Source organism: Hypanus sabinus, chromosome 2, assembly GCF_030144855.1.
Source record: "Hypanus sabinus isolate sHypSab1 chromosome 2, sHypSab1.hap1, whole genome shotgun sequence".
In the NCBI taxonomy this organism is placed as follows: domain Eukaryota; kingdom Metazoa; phylum Chordata; class Chondrichthyes; order Myliobatiformes; family Dasyatidae; genus Hypanus; species Hypanus sabinus.
The window spans coordinates 22,159,545-22,182,671 of NC_082707.1; the positions used below are offsets into that span (position 1 = coordinate 22,159,545).

Sequence of the window (23,127 nt, forward strand, 5' to 3'; positions counted from 1 at the left end):
TTTGAGATGGCAGGAATTGTGAAGGTTGATGGGGTGGAAGATGAGGTCTCCATGTCCTGTCCTGAAGGAGAGCATTTCCCGCCCCTGTTGATCACTCCTCGAGCAGAAGAACGGGAAATGGATGAGATGCAGTCAAGGATTTTCTTAACTACCGTAAAGGGAAGCTGTTTAGAAATATATTTTGGGTGCAACTTTATGGAAAGTTTCTGGTACAACTGAGATGGCAAATTGGTTTTATTATTGGCTCATGTACTAAGAAACAGTGGAAAAACTTTGTTTTGCTTGCCATCCAAAGGGAAACATAGTTTGGAGCCATGAGAGCTACACCCTTGACCTGGATAAAATGAGTGGAGTTGAAATTGTTGACTATGAGTTATGGTTCATCCAGAAATAAGTCTTGGTGGAGGGGAGCTAGTTGTGCCTTTAAAGGAAGAGGGGGAGTTCCCTGATTAATCCTGCTGTGACATGGAAAGGCTAAGTGTAGAGCCAGTGGCTTGGAAACAGTCAAAGTGACAGCATTAGAGCTGGCTTATGATGGCGGTCAGCTAGACATGTCTGTCTAGTTTATGATGACCTGTGTTGCTTTGATTTGTTACTTGACTAGGCTGGACTTGGAGCATTCTAGATATTTAACCATTAATGGTGACAAAAATTTCATGCAAGTGCTTCAGGACTCTGAAAGAGTACATTACATAATGATTTAAAAAAAACGTAAATCAATGAAAGGCATCATTCATGATACTATTGGTGACTTGAATCTAGCACTCTTCAGTGGGTACCTGAAGAAACATGATTGAAATAAGTAGGTTGTTGGCTGGAAAATGGCTAAAGCCATCAGCCAACTGGTGTAAACTGACACTCCGTGAACCAGTTTGTAGGGAGAAGGCAAAACTGGGATGTGAAAGACAAAACATGCAGCACCCAAGATCACAAGCACAAGTTTCATTACTCAAGCCACGTACTCTATCCCAGCTCCATGATAGGTAATGCATGTAAAATTGCATTTCAGTTGTAGTTGTTACTATGTTACTGAACTAATTTGAAAAATAACAACTCAAAGGTGAGTCAAGTATCATTTAAGTGAAGCGTGTTGCTGGGAAATGTTATTTATGATGGGTTAGATTGTGCTTGTTCTGGCCTAATGAATATACTTGACCCTGTACTTTGCTTTCAGTTGCTCCTTGTGATCCTGCTTGTCCAAAACCCAATACCACGCTGTCAATTTGCAAGTATGCCTCAAGTGCCTTCAGTAAAAAGACTTCAATTATTCTGGTGACCACGAACATTTAAAACCAGTCAGATACTTTTTAGAAATTTAAAGTCATAAGAATAGTTGTGTATACAGTATGTACATTTATACAATACTCCAGGCACTTTAAGATTAGCAACCCTATTTAAATAGATGGGATTGAATTACATACTACAACTGCCTCTAATTAAATAAACTAGATGAAGACTTGGATTTAAAGTTGATCCTACTCCCATAGCTTGGCACCTCAATACCCTGCTCTTCCTGCATTGCTTTGGATGGTGGTCTCTGCACATCTGGCAAAAGGTCCTCTTGGTTTGAAATATTTTTAGATTTTATTTAACGATACAGCATGGAACAGGCACTTACAGCCCAATGAGCAGCACTGCCCAGCAACTCGCCTAATTAACACTAGCCTAATCACAATGACCAATTAACCTACAAACCAGTTGTCTTTGGAATGTGGGAAGAACCCCATGTGGTCACAAGGAGAATGTTCAGACACCTTACAGACGGTGTTGGAATTGAACTCCAAACTATGGAACCTCCCAGGCTGTAGTAGTAGTGTGCTACCGTGGCTGGTTTGAAGTATTACATTTTGGTTTTGAATTGGCATCCTGGAGGGGGAAAAAAATTACCAAAACTGTTTAGGGTAAAATTAAATGAGTTTCTGAAGGAAGGTTGGTTCAAATTTTTTAATAAATGCCCTATTTCGTAGGGTGGATGTGTTCTTTGTACCTAGACTGAATTGCAAAAGCTGTATTTGAAATGCACCTGGTGATAGTTGTGACTGCAGAGCATTACTTCAGAGTATGAAATGTGCAGTGGATTCTGGAGAGACAAAGCCATTGGAAGTTCTACACATTTATTCAAAGTGAATATTGAATGCTATGGAATTTGACAAATTACATTAAAAACAGACTTTAGTTTGGCTTTGCTAGCAGCCAAATGAGCGCAAGTCTTATCTTTGATATATAGCCCAAATGTAATACAAGGACTGTATTACATTTTGGTAGTTCTATATTGGTACTATATTGATAGTTCATCTTTTTGATAAGTGATTAGCCATGGTCTATCTACATTTTGTGAGGCTGTATTGAAAATTGGGCTTTGTTCCTTCACAACTATATCAGATGCTCTGTCTTCCAGTTGTCTATAGGAGGGACAAAATTTTCTGCCATTTAAACATGACACTATCTGAAAATATAGAATTCTAAAGAGCTGCTGCTGTACAATAATTGCTTTGCCCTACAATGTTAGTAGTTAAGTGCATGTTTTTATTGGACAACCGTATTGGCCTGTGGTGGTTTAACTACTATACTTTGCCTATGATTCCTGATTTTCGCACTTAAATGAATAATCTCAAATAAAATATTTGAAGTATAGACAGTCAAATACTCTGGTGTATATTTTTCAAACTAGTTGATCTACAGTGTTTATTCGGTATTGAGAATCAGATATTTGGCAATTTAATCTTTTATATATTTGATATACAACAGAGTAACAGGCCCTTCTGGCCCAACCATCCCGTGCCATCCAATTACACCTATGTGACTGATTAACCTACTAACCTATATGTCTTTGAAATGTCGGAGGAAACCCATGTGGTCACAGGGAGAATGTACAGACTATTTACAGACCTGCGGCGTTTATAGAACCCAGGTCGCTAGTGCTCTATTGGTCTTATGCTAACTGCTATGCTATCGTGCCGTTCCCCCATGTTCATGTTCAACCAAAATTTTTAAAGAAGTAGATAGCTTAACAATTTGACAATGTTATTGGCAAATGCAGCCCTAAGCTGTTCTTTTGAAGTTTTACAGACATCTGGGCAGCAATGGCACAGCTGCCTCAAAGTGCCGCGAATCCAGGTTCAATCCTGAACTCTAGAACCGTATAGCACATTTTCCCCTGTGACTGGATCCCTTTCCATCCTTCCATGTCGCAGGTTGTGTGGGCTGTTAAGTTTAATGGCCTCTAAGTTAACCTTAATATGGAGATGAGGAAAGAATAAAAATGCAATTGTATAAATGGGTGCTTCATGTCTGGCTCAGACTGCAAGTAATAGGCCTAGCTTCTATACTGCCACCTATCAAAACTATCCATCTAAATCCATTCCAGAAGTAGACCACATTCATGAAGCAGTCATCACTTGAACCTTAAGACTGGGATAGTTTGTCTTTCACATCACATTCTTCAAACTCAATTGATAATTTTAGGTTCTCTTAGGCTACTGTTACTGACATATGACCTTCCACAATTTCCTAGTGTTTAGAACTGCATGATCTGGCCAAGAACCCATTGTCCCTTCTTCCACTATTGCAGTGAAATTGCAAATAAATTCAGTTGCCAAATGAAACAAAGTAAGGCCGAATGACTTACTTTTCAGTTTAGAATCTGGAAACCATTTTGAAGGACATGCCTGCCAAAACAGAATGATGACATAGTTGCAATTTACAAATCTACAAATTTACAAATCTGGTTCTTCTGCTAAGTTATTGGCCCTTCTCGTAGAATGGGCTTCTTGAAATTGTACAGTTTTAGCTACTCAATGTAACTGATTTGATTCAGAGCTCTGCATATGTTAAGATTTTTGTTAATTTGTTTGGAATGGGGGTCTGGTTTATTATAATATCTGGATGTTAAAATTAACTTGACTCTGGGCCTTTCCATACAAAATGTTTGCATTTCTGCCTGAAGGTTACACCTACATTCCAAGCAAGCTGGTCAACATTCATCAGCTGTAAGAGGTGCATACTTCAAGGGGGATTATTTTGCACCTGACTTTCTACCCACACTTTCTGCCATTGGACTTTAGCTATTTATTTGTAGCTCTTTCCCCCTTGCTTTGCTCTGCCCCACATATGAAAACCAAGGAGCAGGTTTTTGTGTAATTCATGGGTTATGGAAGGCAAATAGTACATAAGGCTTGGCACATGCAGATTATTGCACTTAGCATTTATTATACTGTGATTCATCACACTGAGCTTTTACCACTTAAATTTTCTTCAACAGCCTCCAGAAATAGATGTGTTGGTTGGAAAGGATCGTCAAAGTTTCTTTACCAATGGCTTGGTCCTGGGTGGAAGGAAATGTTCCGTTATCAGAGATAGCCTGTTTGTTGATGGTGACTGGACAATGGACATCAGGACAAAGAGCCAAGCTGGAGAACCAACGTACAATGTTTCTGTAGGCAGAGCTGGCAAAAGTAAGTAGTGCAGATCAAATATGTTGGTTACCCAGCTGATCTTAATATGAATCTCAAGTGTGTCGATCACATTTTTAAATTTTTTTGGTAGTGTGGAATTTCATTATTTCACTGTGCTCTTTTACAAAAATGTGAAAGTATTGGGGGAAATGAGCTGGTATGTTTTCCCATTCTACTGTTAGTGCAAGTAATTTCACCAAGTTGATCTTCTAAAAGTGTCTACCTTTGATTCTTTATATTGAAATAGGAAAATTCCAGGCAGATTTGTTTCCTGTACAGAAGTTAGTTTTGACTGAGCTATTTTGCACTTTAGATACTTGTGTCCAAAAACATTCTTCTGTTATAATTAAAACAACCAACCTATAGCCTGGATGTTAGTAGGTTTTCCATCTGAACCTTAGTCTGTTAGCAATTAATTTGCAGCACCGTTAAATATGCATATCCAAACATGGAAGACCTTCCTGACATTTGCAGGCAGGAATTGGATACCAGGCTTTGCCATTGGATTGGCTATAGTACTGTGATACAGGACCAAGGTCTACTGGCCTGCCACTAACTGCATTTTATGAGAAGGGGTAGGCAAACATCTGTAAGGTTCTGCTCATCTGTGTTACTCTGGAAATATTCTCAGCATGTATTTTCAGACCAGCTTGTTCTCTCATTCCTGGTGAGTAGTCATACTATGATGATAGTGGAAGGGGTGGGTGATTTGGAAAGTTGACATTAACGAAGCATTCGCCAGTGGTTTGGGTGCTGTTAAACACTTTACAGATGAGTCCATTTATACTAATATAGAAAAATCACACTCCTGATTTTATATTTTGCAAGTGCTGAAGATACTTCAGGGTTGTCATTGACCTACTAATGGAGTTATTTAATCTTTCACTTCATGTTTATCTGGGGATACTCGATGTCTAGGAGCTACACTTGTGCGACTGGTTTAATTGAACTTTAATTATTGATTTCAGATGCTGGTGATGTTCTTAATACGTAATGTGTGCAGTTTTGGTCTCCAAATTTGAAGAAGGACATTCTTGCTATTGAGGGAGTTCAGCATAAGTTCACAAGGTTAATTCCAGAATGGCGGGGCTGTCATATGTTGAAAGATTGGAGCGACTGGGCTTGTATACACTGGAATTTAGATGGATGAGGGGGGATCTGATTGAAACATATAAGATTATTAAGGGATTGGACATGCTGGAGGCAGGAAGCATGTTCCCACTGATGGATGAGTCCAGAACTAGAGGCCACCGTTTAAGAATAAGGGGTAGGCCATTTAGAACAGAGATGCAGAAAAACTTTTTCACCCAGAGAGTGGTGGATATGTGGAATGCTCTGCCCCAGAAGGCAGTGGAGGCCAAGTCTCTGGATGTTTTCAAGAGAGAGTTAGATAGAGCTTTTACAGATAGCAGGGTCAAGGGATCTGGGAAGAGGGCAGGAACGGGATACTGATTGTGTATGATCAGCCATGATCACGGTGAATGGCGGTGCTGGCTAGAAGGGCCAAGTGGCCTACTCCTGCACCTATTGGCTATTGTAATGCCACATTGAGAATATTAGTCCCTTGGTTTGCTGATTGTTGCTATTCATCAATTCAAGATTAGTTGATCAAATTTTGCATCTCAATTTGTTAAGGGATTGTGAACAGAGAAGTAAACAAATCAGCTCCATTTTTGATCTAGTTGGAGGTAGGTAAATTAGTTGAGGAAGTCTTTGGATACAGTGAGGACAAAAGCTTAGTGAGAATTTGTGTAATGTCATAATGCTGAACATGTCCCTACCTTAGAAATTACTAGGCTTGCCCATAGTGCTCTACTTTTTTACTTTTCTCACTACTCTCTACATTTTTAAAAAAAAAACACACTTACCCCTGACATCTCCTCTGGACCTACTCCCCAGCACCTTAAACCTGTGTCCTCTTGTGGCAACCATTTCGGCCCTGGGAAAAAAGCCTCTGACTATCCATGTGATCAATGCCTCTCTTCATCTTATACACTTCTATCAGGTCACCTCTCTTCCTCCATTGCTCCAAGGAGAAAAGGCCGAGTTCAGTCAACCTGTTTTCGTAAGGCATGCTCCCCAATCCAGGCAACGTCCTCGTAAATCTCTGCACCATTTCTATGGTTTCCACATCCTTGCTGTAATGAGGCGACCAGAACTGAGCACAGTACTCCAAGTGAGGTATGACCAGGGTCCTATATAGCTGCAACATTACCTCTCGGCTCTTAAACTCAATCCCACAATTGATGAAGTCCAGTGCACTGTATGCCTTCTTAACCACAGAGTCAACGTGCGTAGCTGCTTTGAGCATCCTATGGACTCGGACCTCAAGATCCCTCTGATCCTCCACAATGTCAGGAGTCTTATCATTAATACTATATTTTGTCATTATATTTGACCTACCAAAATGAACCACCTCACACTTATCTGGGGTTGAACTCCATCTGCCACTTCTCAACCCAGTTTTACATCCTATCAATGTCCTGTTGTAACCTCTGACAGCCCTCCACACTATCCACAAAACCCACAACCTTTGTGTCATCAGCAAACTTACTAACCCATCCCTCCACTTCTTCATCCAGGTCACATAAAAATCACAAAGAGTAGAGTCCCAGAACAGATCCCGGAGGCACACCACTGGTCTCCATGCAGAATATGATCCATCTACAACCACTTTTTGTCTTGTGTGAGCAAGCTAATTCAGGATCCACAAAGCAATTCCCCTTGGATCCCATGTCTCCTTGCTTTCTGAATAAGCCTTGCATGGGATACCTTATGAAATGCCTTGCTGAAATCCATAAGCACAACATCTACTGCTCTTCCTTCATCAATGTGTTTAGTCGCATCCTCAAACAATTCAATCTAGCTTGTAAGGCACGACCGGCCCTTGACAAATCCATGCTGACTATTCCTGATTATACCTCTCCAAATGTTCATATATCCTGCCTGTCAGGATCTTCTCCCATCAACTTACCAACCACCAAAGTAAGACTCACTGGTCTATAATTTCCTGAGCTATCTCTGCTCCCTTTCTTGAATAAAGGAACAACATCCGCAACCCTCCAATCCTCCGGAACGTCTCCCGTCCCCATTGATGATGCAAAGATTATTGCCAGAGGCTTAGCAATCTCCTCCCTTGCCTCCCACAGTAGCCTGGGGTACATCTCATCTGGTCCGGGCGACTTATTGCCATTCATAAGAAGATTGTGATGGTAATTCTAAATGTCAGTTGAGCTTGAAGCATTTAAAAATGTGAAGTGTATCAGAAGCATATATTCTACATGGTAAAATGTGATGTGCATAATCTTACTGAATAGAATTGATTCAAGTCAGGAGAAAGGCTGGTAACACAACGATGGAGGATCTCAGCAGGTCAGGCAGCATCTATAGACAGGAATAAATGGCCAACACTTTGGGAGAAAGACTGGTATAACTTTGGTCTGAGTTTTGACCACATCTTAACTGTACCCAAAAATCCTACAAAATGCTCTTTATTAGCAGCTCAGTAAGACCATTTAGATAAGTCTCAAAACACTTACCTGCCTCAAGGTTTTGACCTTCAGCTTGAACAATATTATTTTACCTTCCTTACTGTAAATTAATACCTTGGGAACGTAACTTCAACAGATCAGAACAAATACTTGCGTATTTCTAAAGGGATAGTTCATAATGCTGCAGATTAAGTGTATCACAGGGTATGCAGTTCCTGTCCATGTCATTCTTATTTGGGATAAAATGTGTGTTGCTTTGATCAAAATATATATTGTCAGCCAATTCAGTGTGAAAGCAGTCCTTTTCCCGCAATTTCTATGCTGGGCAAATACCTATCTATACAAATCCTACTTCCCTGCACTCAACCCAGAGTACTTGTCCGTATTGAGATGAATACTTCCCATTAATGGATATTGCCTACAATGTCCCCAGGGCAGTGTTCAGTGATGAATTTCTTTATCCCTAGTCTTCTATAAAACTTCAGAAGTTTTTCATTATCTACTCCAATCCTTGCCCCTCTTTACATGCATCAATCATTGCTCTTGCTTCATTCTTTAATTCCCCTACCTCTGTTACCAGGGCAATCTTTCCAAAGACCTACTGCCATTGATAATAATTGATGAGGAGTTCTAGGCTTTAGATCTAATTAAGGTGAGCTTGCAGGGTTGAAGTTCCTGTCTACTTGGTGCCTTTGTCTTTACTGTAAAAATTTTAAGTTTGGAAGGTGTCAGTGCAATCTAATCAAGAATGCAGTATATCTAGCAACTGGACATCTGTTCACATAGATGTGCTAGCCAGAGACTGCTTCATCTTGGATAGTAAGTGGGCTGTAGTTGAATTTTAGACTCCTGTCATATAGGTGGCAGAAGGAACTCTGAATGTCCATCCTCTGGCAGCTTGTTACAACAATATTTTGTGATTCATCTGGTTATGTTTCTAATCTAATCAGATTATTAATTGGAAAATGAGCAAAAGTTGTTGAAAAGTGAGGATATTTGATTAGGCACTTGAGATCGTCTGTATGGCATTTACATTGTGAATGTTTTTTGTTATGCTGTTATATTTGACGCATGCAGTATACAGAATAAGATACGATCTTGTAGTACAGTTAGAGATTGGCAGGTATGATGTGGGCATCACTGATTTGTGGCTGAAAGAAGATCATAGTTGGGAGCTTAACATCAAGGATACACTTTGTATTGAAAGGACAGGCAGGTAGGTGGGGGGAGATGTGGTGGTTCATTTGGTTTAAAAAAAATCATCCCTTAAAGAGATAACTTTGGATCAGCAGATATAGAATCTGCGTGTAGTTATGTAACTGCAATTGTAAACAGCCCCTGATGTGAGTTGTATACAGGCCTCTGAACAGTAGCCAGGGTGTAGGATATAAATTTGTGGGAAATAGAAAAGGCATGTAATAAGAGCAATGTTATGATAGTCACAGGGATTTCAATATGCAGGTAGTTTGTGAAATCAGGCCAATGCTGGATCTTACGAGGGAAATTGTAGAATGCCTATGAAATGGCTTTTTAAGGCAACTTGTGGTTGAGCCCTCTAGGGAAAAGGCAACCTTAGATCGGGTGTGGTGTAATGAGCCAGATTTGATTCAGGAGCTTAAGTTAAAGAAACCCTTAAGATGCAATGAGCATAATATGATAGAATTCATCCTGAAGTTTGAGAAGAGCTAAAGTCAGATGTATCAAAATTCCAGTGGAGTAAAGGGAGTTAGAGGCATGAGGGATGACATGGTCAAAGTTGATTGGAAGGGTACATTAGCAGGGTTGATGGCAGGACAGCAATGGCTGGAGTTTCTGGGGGTAATTCGGAAGATGCCGGATAGATAAATTTCAAAGATGGAGTATATAAAGGAATGATGAAGCAACTGTGGCTGACAGGCATAGTCCAATACAACTTCAAAGCAAGAGAGGGCATGTAGTATAGCAAAAAAAATGTTGGAAGTCAGAGGGTTGGGAAGCTTTTAAAGACCAACAGGAGGCAACTAAAAAAAAGTCATGCAGAGAGAAAGATAAAATGTAGCCAATAATATGAAAGATACATAAAGAGTTATAGATGCGAGAGAGGATATTGGCCCTCACACAACCTTTCCAGCATCACTTACCAGTGATTCAAAGCAATGGCAGGTTATTTTGTGCTGGTCTTCAATCTGGAAGACACAAGCAGTAGGGCAGAAATTTGAGAGTGTCAGGACAGAAGTGAGTGTAGTTGGTATTTCTAAGGAGTAGGTGCTTGGGAAGCAGAAATATCTGAAGGTAGTTAAGTCACCTGAATCGGATGGATTACAGCCCAGGATTTTGAAAGAGATAGAGATCAAGGAGGTATTAATGATCTTTCAAGAATCACTATTTTCTGGAATAGTTCTGGAGGACTGGAAAATTGCAATGTCGGTCCACTCTTTAAAAAGGAAGGGAGGCAGGAGAAAAGAAATATATGCCAGTTGGCCTGAATTCAGTGGTTGGGAAGAGTTCATTATTGAGGATGAAGTTTTGAGTTATTTGACATTGCATGATTTAAATAGGCAGCAGTCAATATGGCTTCCTTCAGGAGAAATGACAAGCAAGGTTGACAAAGGAGAGTCAGCGGATGTTTATTTGGATTTTCAGTAAGTCCTTGACAGATTTTTCAGAAGGCCTTTGACAAGGTGCCACACAGGATGCTTAGGGTAAGAAGAGCACATGGTCTTACAGGAAAGATACTAGTGTGGAAAGAAGACTGGCTGACTGACAGGAGGCAGAGTGGGAATAAAGGTGGCCTATTCTGGTTGGCTGCTGATGACTAGAGGTGTTCTGCAGGGGTTAGTATTGGGACCTTTTCCCTACATAATATGTAAACAATTTGAATGATGGAATTGATGACAGACAATACAAAATGGGTGGAGGGGCAGTTAGTGTTGCCGCAGTGAATCTGTAGAAGGACCTAGACCAACTGCGCGGAGAATTGGTAGATAGAAGGGAGTCCTTGTGCAGGATTCTTAAGGGTTAACTTGCAGGTTGAGTCGGTGGCAAGGAAGGCAAATACAATGTTAGCATTCATTTCAAGAGGACTATAATATAAAAAGCAAGGATGTGATGCTGAGGCTTAATAAGGTATTGGTCAGACTATACTTGGAACATTGTGAGCAGTTTTGTGCCCCTTATCTAAGAAAGGATGTGCTGGCATTGGTGAGGATTCAGAGGAGGTTCATGAGGAACATTCTGGGAATGAATGAAAGGGTTAATGTAGAGGAGTGTTTAATTATTCTGGACCTGCACTTGCTGGAGTTTAGAAGCATGAAAGGCTTCTTGACATGGAGAAGACAGTTGACATGGAGAGGATTTTTCCTGTTGTGGGTGAGTCTAGGACCAGAGAGAACAGCTTCAGAATAGAAGGACATCCCTTTAAAACAGAGATGAGGAATTTATTTAGCTGGGGGGTGATGAATCTATGGATTTCATTGTCAATGACTGGTGTGGAGGCCAAGTCATTGAGTATAGTTAAAAAGGATGTTTATTGGTTCTTGGTAGTCAGTGTATCAAAGGTTACAGGAAGAAGGCAGAAGAATTGGGTTGATGGATAATAGATCAGTCATGATGGAATGGCAGAGCAGACTCGAGGGGCCAAGTGGCTTAATTTTGCTCTTGTGTCTTATGGTGTTATGGTCTTATTGGTTCACCCCTGTATAGGTCTCAGCAGTCCATGCTGCACTACTTTATCTGAAGTCATTAGGCCCATTCCCAAATTGATTAAATGAAATCTTTGAACCTGGGGTGGAGTCAAGCTTCCTTACCCCCATAGTATAATTGAATTTTGAAGTCAATATGAATTTGGGCTTGGGGAATGTGGTGTCTAAAAGATGTGAATGCTCCTTCCACTTGGATTGACTGCCAACGGTAGCATAGTGGTTAGCGTGATGCTGTTACAGCTCGGGGCATCGGAGTTCAGAGTTTAATCCAGGCATCTTCTGTAAGGAATCCCTGTATTTTCTCCAGGTCCTCTACTATTCCATGCATCTTTATAATTGGTCATTGTAAATTGTCCCATGATTAGGTTAGGTCAATCAGGGTAGCTGGGATTTGCTGAGTGGTGTGGCTCAAAGGGCCAGAAAGACCTCTTCTGTGCTGTATCTCTAAGTAAAATAATTGAATTCTGTAAATTTTCCATGTGTTCTGTAAGGTTGATATTTTCTCTTCATGCTTGTCTAGTGATCTTGCTTTAATTAAACATGCTATGTCACTGTTAAATTCTTTATTCTAATGCCTATAAAACCACTGGTATTAGTTGAAAATGTACCTAATTTTGTAGATCTGTTTTTGTGAAAATCTGAGACGCTTGTATTGGCCAAAATTATATTCCTTTGTGTTGGACTTTGGTTTTAATTACTGTCGATGATAAGTTACCCTCTGCTGGAAGAGCAATAGCATTGCCTTGCATTTTTCAAGGATTCAAGAAATGAAAGTTGCTGAAGTGAATGGGAGGTAATTAGGTTAGCCATAGGCTTCTGGTAATTTTTGTAAATATTGTTGTAAATGATACTAAAAGATTGGATTTAAGAAATTTTGTTCCCAAATTTTCTACTAAACAATTTTCTTGATTTCAATTGCCCAATCTAGTGTTGGAACAGTGTGTCATTTGCTGAATATTTTTGTCAGAATTTAAATTTCTGTTCCAAATTCTTTTGTCATTCCAGAAATCTGCAGCTCTATAAATTTACTACTATTGTCCTATAATTAGAGCTTATAATTTAACCAGCTAAATTTTGGAGTTGCAAATAATTAAGTTATCTGTAAAAGCTCAGCATTGTGGTAATAACTGCATCCTTCATCCTTGGCACTTTAGGTTAGTTGTAGAGAAAAAAATTAATTCTCAAGTTGGGTTGATGGTTTTGGGCTCTTTCATGGAATATCAGAGATTACCAGATGGTGCCGTTTAATGTTGTAAACCTTGCTTTGAAACAGTTATTGTTCTGTTATGCTACCCAAGTTGGTGGTGGTTTAGCATTTGAGGTTACACAGTCTGGAAACACAGTGAGGTAATCTTAAGAGAAGGCCCAAGTGGTTTGGATGAATTGAGCCAACTTGGAGGGTTGTGGAAGAAATGTTAATTGCTGCTGAAGGAGCAGGTGAAACAAATCAAATTGAAGACCAGAGCTGGTGAAGTTTGACTAGCTGAGGGGATTAAGAGTAATATGCCCATTCATTAGGGTATTGTATTGAAGTGAAGGGTGGGGCAGGATCTTGAATGTGTTTGACACAAACTGTGTACTACCTAGGACAGGGGTCGGCAACCCGCGGCTCCGGAGCCGCATGCGACTTTTTCATCTCTGTGCTGCGGCTCCCCGTGGTTTGTTAGTTTTTGAAATGTAATTCAAAATTTGAAGATTATGGTGATCTTGTACAATCTAAATCAAACGTTGTGGCGACCCCATTTCCTGGCACATCCGAACCGGCTCACAATTAGCCAGCGTTCCGGCTAAGGGAGATAACCTACGGGGGTTTGTGAGTATGTGTCTTTTGGAGCATCCACGCCCACAGGGGGGCGGGTTGAGGGAGGCTTTAAAGCAAGGCTGTTTAGTTCGAATAAAGTTATCTTTGACTGCAGTGTCGTTATTTTAGCGCTGCGTGTAGCACACCGCTACAACGTGTTTTTTATCGCTATTAATATACGTCACCACTGCCAATGCCTGACACCCGCCAGTGCGCGATTTCTTTTAATTCTTCGATCCAAGGTAGGCTAACTATGGAGTAACCTTCAACCCAACTTCTTTTTTTCGGAGTTCAAAATGTTTTTGTTGCATGCAGAAATGTAATTTCGTTTTCTCTGCAGGAGTTCATCAATTTCATAAATGCAACACATTATAGTTTGTTTATACATAGCATAAAGGCAAAAAAAACCCATTGTATGCCGTGTTATTTCATTTTAAATGTCAAACGGGTTTTGTGGCTCCCAGTGTTTTCTGTGGGAAATGGGTCCATATGGCTCTTTCAGTGGTAAACGTTGCTGACCCCTGACCTAGGACAACATACTTAGCAGAGTTGGGGATCGAGATTTAATTCATACTTGAGCAGAATACTCATCTTTGCCACTCTAGAATCTTAATACAACTTTTTAGAATTGAATCTTCTGTTCACTGCTTAAATTTCAGCATAGATCTGTAATGAAACTTCGGTTTTACACTGATTTCTTGTAGTAGAGAGCAAAGTTAGCATTGGCTGTGATAAAATTTAAGTTCATTTGGCAAAGCTCTATATTATAGAGCAAGGAATACAATACAGTTCCAACATTTTTTGTGCAAGAAAGGAAACTCAATTGTAGCCTTATTAATTCATAAGCCAAATAATCAGTGACAGCGATTGTTATGAAGTATTCTTGTGCAGAATTTTTTTTTACAAAATGTTCTAGAAGTCAAAAGGAATTGCAATGGCAAAGACTAGAAACAATCAGACTATATAATTTATTGCCTTTTATTCCCATGTCCTGTGCTATAACTGCTACTTGTATCTACTGTTCCTTGTATGTACTGTTCTACAACTTCCCTAAAGAATAAGGTTCTTATGTTGAGCCTTTAACTTCTGTATGACGGAAGGTATTCTCGTTCCATTGGTTCTGGGACAGCTCTCAGAGCACACCCATCATTTCCATTTCCTTACTTCCTTTCCTATAAGCAGTTCTATCACATGCCCTTCAACTTTCACAATTTTCCAACAATCCACATTAGAAATACACTCTAGTGAGCTGAGTTATTGCATCCTTTAAGATGTGGGAGGTAACTACCACATCTGGGGGAATGAAAGACCATTAAAAAAAAAAGTTGAATCAGTAGGTTGCTCAAGCCTGCTCCGCCATTCTGCATGTTAGTGGCTAATCTGCGCCGTGCCTAATCCTTCATTAACCAGTTCCCCACATCTCACCTCCCTGATCTTTCAAGTTTATCTACTGTGGATTTTGATGAGTTGGGATACATTCGCTTAACCAAAGTTCCATGGAAATGTTTAAAAAGGTTTTTTAAAAAAAGTCAAGCTGCTGTTTAACTTGGGGACAAATTCTGTATATAATGAAATACAGAACTAATTAACTATCAGTATTACTACAGTACTATAAAACCGTAATAGTTCACAACAGTTTCTGATGGAGGAGTTCATCCAGGGTATGGTGCCATGTTCTTTTGATTGCCTGTAAATGAACAAAGTCAGCATAGACACCTAGAGCAGATAATGGACTGCCTTCATAAAATGCTTGATGATTGAATACTCCAAATCTTTATTTTCATTGTAACATTTAAGGTTTTGATACTTTCAAATTCTTCCTAGTTCCTAACTTTCTGAAATAGTGAAATCATTTCAGTTTCACTCGACTGTTTCAAACATATCTAAGCTTGAAACCACAGTGAGCAAAACTTCTGAATTGTCTCACTACTTATTTTCACCAACTGTCAATGTCAAAATTCAGTGCTTTTTGAACACAAGCACACACCACTGATGCTATTTAAGAACTGTTCACTCTAACAGTGTCTAATAGCCATGCAAGTGTATGCAACTGATGTTTGTTAGAAACTGTTTGGAAACAGGCTCTTATCCTAATTAAGTAGCATAGTGTCCCAACTAGGGAATTCCAGCTATCTTCTTGATCTGTTTTTGCTATTTAAGGGTTGGCCCAAATAAGTGGCTGCCCTGATTAATTGGTGGTCCAATTAACTGGGGTCCACTGCATTTTAAATTCTAATGATCTAGCCTGTGCAATCCTCTGGGGTAAGAATCCAAAGGTTCACACCCATTTGACATTCTCCCACTAGTGGAAACATCTTGATGTCTACTTTGTCCTGCCATCTGAGAATCTTGTATGCTTCAGTAGGATTTTTCTTACTCTAAATTACGAAGACTGTACACGGATCTAATTTCTTTAGCTTTTTATGAAAAGTAAACTCATTCAGTCACATGCAAATTCCACATTGACACTAGAAATCAGTAATGAACCTGGTTCTCTGGGACTTTGAGCAGTAGCAATAAATGTTGGGCTCTTGTTACACAATTCTTGGCTGTTTTTGTGAAAGATGCGTCCAAAGAATATTGAATGGAGATGAAATAAGAATAATTGGGCTGTCCCTGGGAATTTCAAGATGTGGTAAAGTAGTAATATTGATGAAAATAATGATCTGTGGCTTCTGCATAAGGTATCACAGAATATTTATTTGCCTGTCTTTTTACCAGCTCTTGAATAAACATGCTCCTTTAAAAATGTCACGTGTATGTTAAAACATAATGAATTGCATAGTGAAGTCAGAATGTACTGGGGCAGCCTGCAAGTGTTGCCATATACCAGAACCAACATAACATGCCCACAACTCAGTAGCCCATATCTTGAATGAGAGAAGATCCCAGAGGAAATCCATGTGGTCATGGGAGAACGTGCAACCATGTGGGTTTCCTCTGGGCGCTTTGGTTTTCTCCTACATTCCAAAAATGTACAGGTTTGTCTTTGTCAAGGGAGGGGCCGCAGAAGGAATATTCATGTCTCTCCCTCATTGCCTCACAATCTTGATTTGATTTTTAGTTCCTCTTTGAAGGGCAATGAGCAAAGCAAGTTGCTTTTAAAGCACATCTGTACATAGACCTAAACCATGTGTACTGGGTCTTCTGTTCCAGGTGGTTGTTTCTATCTGTTTTTTTAACTTGGTCAGTATGTGTCCTACCCACTTTTTAAACTACTTTATGTTCATTCAATGCAACAAAGTTGTGGACAACTGTTACTGGGAAGAGATGAATGAGTCTTATATCCTGTCTCTGACCAGCATACCCACATTGAGGCATATATTTCATATGCTGGTGAGTCACTATTGTTTTTATACCTAACATTAGACTCTCTGGCAAGCAATATCAAAATAAAATGCTTAGGCACAACTGATTTTAGTTGGTCATGTGGCACAAGGTGTAAATGGGGAGGAGAGGAATGCAGCATGTTCCTAACCTGAAATCCTTTGTACAGAAGAACAAATCATATATTCAACTATTCTGCATTCTGTCTGCCTTAACTGAGGCAAAGTTAATTCTTACACAGAACTCAATCATTTCTGATCCCAAATGAGCGGAAACAAATTATTCTTGACCTTGAGATTGCTAAAGAGGAGATCTAAGGATGGTCTTTTACCTTCTGGCTGTTCTAATATCTTTGTCTTTGCTGCTGTCCTGTTGGCTGTTAAGACACTTGGTAAAGTCAAGATGTGTGAAGTTCCAAGTTGATTAATCCTGCAGATGCTGGAAATTCAGTATTCAGAAAAATGTTGGAGGAACTCAGCAAGTCAGGCAGCATCTATGAAGGGGAATAAAGTTTTGGGTGAAGATCCTTTAAGACTGGAAAGGAAAAGAAGGCAGATGCTGGAATAAGGTTGGGTGGTGGGGGTGCGGTAGTACATGTCAGCAAGTGATGGGTGAAGGGGGAAAGTGGATGGCTTGAAGAAGGGTCTGAAGAAAGGCTGGAAGAGGTGAAGTGTTAAAGAAGGGATCTAATGTGAGTGGACAGCAGACTGGAAGAAATGGAATGAGGGGAATCAGAATGAAGGGAAAAGGGAGAAGGGGGTGAAATTACTGGAAATGGAGATTTGTGGCATATATGACTATAATGTGTACAATATCTGAAATACATCTTATGGAAATGTATGAACTTAAATTTAAAAAAAATTAAAAGGAAATTACTAGAAGTAGGAGAAATCTGTTTATGCCATCAAGGTTGGAGGCTATCCTGTTGGAATATGAGGTGTTGCTCCTCCAACCTGAGTTAAATCTCATTGTGGCAGTGGAGAAAGCATGTAGGATTGTAAGTCAATTTGAAGTGGATAGCCACTTGGAGATCCTGCCTTTTTATAGTGGATGGAGTGAAGGTGCTCAACTAACCTGCATCAGGTCTCATCAATGTAGAGGATAGATCTGGCGGGTGAAGTGTCTTCACACCTGGAAGAACTGTTTGCAACCCCAGTGGTGATGAGACAGAGCATGTGTCGGGGCAGTTGGAGCTCTTGTCTCACTTGCAGGGATAAATTCCAAGAGCCCTCTAGCAAGGGACAAGTGGACAAGGGAGTCACAGAGAGCATGTAGGGTCGGGTGAGGGCGGCTTCGGTGGTAGTGGATGGGAATCACTTTTATGGGGGGAGGGGGGTCATTTCAGATGTTCTGGAGTAGAAAGTCTTATCCTGAGAACAGATATGGCAGAAATGGAGGCACTGTGGCAAAGACCTGTATTTGGAGGTAATTAGTAAAATGCTAATTTTTACTAATAGACCATTAGCCGTAAAGGTGGCATTCCAGTAGTGTATACAATCAGGCAAAATCAGACCAGTGAAACTCCAAAACTGTTGGATCTGATAATGAAGCATCTTGGGCTAGAAGATTTCAAAAACGTGGCAGTTCAGTTTATTCAAATAAGCGAAAGGATAATTTATTGAAACTATTTTAAAGATTATCACTGTTTTGTGGACAATGTCGATGGCTCCTAAAACATTACAATACTTTTATAATATTTTGTTCATTTTGCTTTGATCAGGAAATTGAGATTTTTGTATCTAGCATGTAAGGGCATATGCTTAACAGGAAAATTTTTCTCCCTTCATTGGCACATTAGTATTCACAACTAATAAACAGTAACATTATTGAGGTTGTCAAACGCTATTTGCACTGAACTTTTAATGCAAGTTAATGTTTTAGGAAGGTTTGTCATCTTGGTCACTGTAGTTTAAAATTGAAACTTTTAATAGAGAATCCTAATCTTTTAGATTTGTTTTCTCTACCTGCCTCTTTCTCCAAGCTAAGATCTTTCAAATGGGTCAAACTGCTATTTTGGCCAGTGAATTGAATTTTGCAGCCCAGTTTTGCAGTGTGCTTTGTAAAACTGCATTGTCATCATAATTTAAGGTCCTCAGCTTGAAGTTTTCTCTTACCTTGCACATTTGTCTGAAGTGCTTTAGTGTGTATCAAATTAATGATAGGGTTAATTATGACAATTAGTATTAATACTTCTCTGAGATGTTGTTTTCCACTTTATTCAATCTGGGCAATATGGATTTAATTGGGTTTTGCTGAATTGTTAATTGTTTATTTGTACTTAGAATTTTAAGTGGGGCTATGATACGTTTTAAGTCAAACATGAGTAGCACAAATTATGTACTGATTTTATGAAACCTTAGAATTATGCCTCCTTTGAAATGTTTCTGGTTGACATTTGCTCACTATGCATTTAATTATTAATGTTCATTTATATGCAGACTTTTAATGTTTCCTTTTCTTTTTCTTTCAGTCTTGGTCTTTGTAATGGGAAAAGAAGGGACCCACGGAGGAGTCTTGAATAAGAAGGCATTCGCAATGGCAAAATACTTGAGAGAGACTGGGTTCTAGTCGACCAGGATTGCTATTCAGTAGTTTAAAAAAAAATTGCTATTAAAGTTTCCTTTAGCAGTCACTTGTTGTTTCACGTTGAAGTTACGGAAAGTTTAATAGCAATGCAGGGTTTTGGGGGGTATGAGCCCATGTCTCCTTTGTATCCCTGTATTGGTGGGGAAAGTAAATTTTCATTTTTTTTCCTTATGTACTCCAGCATTGGTTGTAGTCATGGGAAAGGAAAGTGTCCATGGGGTGGGTAGTCAACAAGAAAACACCATGGCTACATACCTGAGGAATTCTGGATACTAAGCAGCCTCTCCCCATCCACCTAGCAACTCATTCACCCTTGCCACGACCCAGTTGCAGTGGCAGTGCTACCAGACTGTAGTTGGTTAGATTATTTTTTAATTTATCCATTTGATTCCCTTTGCCTCTTTACCACTTAATTGTAATAACATTGTAGATGTAATGGAAAGTAAATCCACTGTTTTGGCACCATTAGCACAATAACTAAATGGTGATATGCATGTTATTACTTTTGATATTGTTGCAAACAATTGGGCTGACTTGCTAAGCCTGGGCATTGCTTTGTTTTAGTTAGAACGTTTATTGGCATCCAAAGTCACCAAACCAGGTTCTGATTATTCTCTATCTCCCTTCCCTTCCCTGTTGAAGTACTTATTGATACTGAATGAAAAGGTGCTGGTAGTACAATCTAAGTGTTGCTGAGAGCACTTTCAGCAGTTACGTAGATATTTTTAGTCTTCCTTTTTGTTTGAGCATGTTGGAAGAGAAAGTGCATGCCTATTTTTGCCATAATGTTCCTGACTTAGGTAATATTTGTAACTAGTTTGCCCATTATCATTGCTAAAGCACCTGGATTTCAAAACCTGTTTACATCCATGAATAACTTTCCAGCAGCTCTGAAGGTGCACTCTGTTAAACTTGTATTAAGTTTTTTTTGCATCTTAATTTCATGGGATGTGATTACAAAACAGCTTTTGAGATGTGTAAGTTACTTCCCCACGAACATGCTACAATACTGACTCTGATCAGTTTATTCTCCAGGAACATTCCATCTTTGCAATAGCTCAGGCACTTAAATGTTTTGCCAGCTCCTTTAATGTGAGTTTATCTTTTTAATAAAGGTTGCCACTTTGGACAATAAATATCCCAACGTAACCATCACAGATGTGTCCAGATTTGAGTGCTTCATAGGACCAATTAACTTGCAGCTTGAGGGATTTTAAGAGCAGACTGCTATAAAATGATTGTGAAGGGTGACTGCCACCCCTCATACTGTATTGGCAATTTAGATAAATGTGTGATAGATAGTATGCCCATCAGTGTTGATGATTTGAAGATCAAATTCGTATCTGATCAAGGTTGGCAGTCTTCTACATGGAAATTAAATATTTCAAATCAAGGGAATTGATGCATTAAACCTGGTAAGCTCATGCTGCAGAGGAAACTGGAAGAATTGACTTATTCTCCTAATTGTTTTAAAATCTGTGGAAATGTCTGTTTTGAGCACAGTACTAACGTGTTCGGTTCAAACAAAATGACAAAAGCTCTGTATTCATAAATGAATAAAATGGGAGATGGTATTGGTTGGAATAATCACACTTGGCTGTCTTGTGAAATTATTTTGCAAATGTTTGTGTATCCTGTGCCATACATACTGCATAGAGATTTGCTGTTGTGAGATGGATTTTAACTGCCGCTGCAAGGCTTTCAGTTGAACGGCACTTAGGGGCGTTACTCTACTCTAGCATATACTCAATGTTCAGGCCTTGTGAAATATGTACAGATTTAAAAATTCTTGTTGCTGACTTGTCCATTTTCTTTCCCTGCAATTTTGTTACATCTGGGATACAGTCTAACTCATCTGATTTTAAAATGCATTTACAGAATGCCATAATTGTTAATCCACCTTGTTTACAGACAGATGAAATAAATTTATTCCAACCATATGGTGGCTGTTTGTTTTTATGTGGACTGGGGAAAAGTCACTATTTTTTCTTTTAGATATGAAAATGCATTTATGGTCAAGCTCAAGCCTGGCATTGCTGGTGGGACATATACTTATTGTTGACTTATAATTGCCATTGAGAAAGCAGGGTGCTCTCACTTGACTGGTTTTTATGAAGGTACTCTGAATACGATTGGGCAAGGAGATCTCCAAGTTTAGATTTGATGATCTGGCGGCAAACTTGCATATAGTGGAATTTTCCTACATCTGCCCAGTCCAAGTGTCAGGATAGTAAATACAGCCAAGACAGACCAGCTAATTTCTTTGTTGCTGGGTGAAAACCTATTGGAATAATACTGAGTTATGTGCATGCAGTGTGTTTAATAATATATCTTGCAGATGATGGAGCTAGGAAGTCAGTTATTTCACATCTAGCCTTTGTCCTGTACTTGTAGTTTGAGTGACTCTACTTCATTGGATACTTGGTGCCTTTCCCTTCTAATCCTCCCTTTCACCTTGAGGTGCAAAGGATGTCAGAGAAGGGTCAGTGCTTATTGCCAAGCACTTGTTGAATGCAATTGCCACCTGCCCATGTCTGAATATTATCTAGATCTTAACTGCAAAGTGAAATGAGCTATTCCACTGAGTTGTAAATGGAATTGATTCTTGACATTAATGAGATAGTCTTTGACCATAGTAGAGACTGACACAAGTGGAAGTAATTAGGCCAAGGCACTGAGAAGCCCCTGTAGTAATGTACTGGGAGTGAGTTAAATTGTCCTTCCAATGACCACAATCTGTTGAATGATTACAGTCAACAGAGAGCTTTCCAATTCCCATGGATACTTATTTACCTATGGCTTAAAGGGGATGAGGGAAAAGTAGACTTGTAGTGTAGGCAGTGTGTAAAGAAACGTAAAATTGAATGCAGTAAAAACAGTGGATGCGAATCAGATTAAATCATTTCCCTGCAGTAGAGTGGAACAAGTCCATCTGTTTGTGGCTTTTCCCTGTCAAGCCTGTCCTTTGTGAATTTGGGGGGACAAATGCTCTGGGCAGTGGAGATATTGGGCTTTGAAATAGAACATGTATTGCCCACTTTGCTCCTTGAGCGAGTTGTTGGGGCAATGCTCACTGGCTGGGGAACTGGTGGAACTGCTGACCTGCTCCTTTGTGGTGGAAATTTGTGTAAATTGTGGGAGGTGCTGCGATTTGAGTAACAACTATTTTGTACTTGTTCCATTCCTGTATGAGAAAAGTAGGTTTATGGTATCTGGTTGAAGTTGTTGGAACTTAGAGAATCCATCATAGTCTTAAGTTATGATGAAAGTAGGGAGACCTTTGGTAACAACGGCAGATCAAGGCTAGGCTTTCTACAGAAAGTTGCTTGCCTTCCAAGCCCACGGTACTTATGTGGCTGGTCCAGCTGATTTTCTTGTCCTTGGTGACATTTTGCAGCCCTATAATAGCGATTTATGCCATGGATGTGATAATACCATTGGATGTTGAGAGGAACTGGTTAAATCACTAGTTACTGCCCAGAACAGTACTTGCCCTGCACTACCTGCCTCACTCCAGTGGTTGACAATGTCTTGCTGCCTGCAGAAGGCACTTTTTTTTTAAAGAGTTTCAAATGGAATTGAATATTATCCAATCACTAATTTTAACCTTTTGAAAGACTTTATTTGGTGAGGCAGCTGCCCTGAGGAACTTCTGCAGGGTTAACCTGGACTGAGATGATTAACATCTGTTCAATCCTACTTTCTTTGTGTAAGTTGACTGCAATGATAAATTTTGCAGAATGCTTGTTCTTGCAACTGTTCTAATAAGTTTCTTATGATTTATTTTA

At 39.5% G+C, this 23,127-nt stretch overlaps 1 protein-coding gene across 1 annotated transcript in view; it reads left to right on the forward strand.

The window, feature by feature from the left end:
- Positions 1-21,277, forward strand: part of pfn2a (profilin 2a) — a 48,562-nt gene extending 27,285 nt beyond the window's left edge. Inside the window, exons 2-3 of the mRNA XM_059993183.1 lie at positions 4,262-4,454; positions 19,224-21,277. Of these exons, the coding sequence (XP_059849166.1) occupies positions 4,262-4,454; positions 19,224-19,321 (291 nt within the window). The 3' untranslated portion in view covers positions 19,322-21,277. The remainder of the gene's footprint in view (positions 1-4,261; positions 4,455-19,223) is intronic.
- Positions 21,278-23,127: the final 1,850 nt, after the last annotated feature.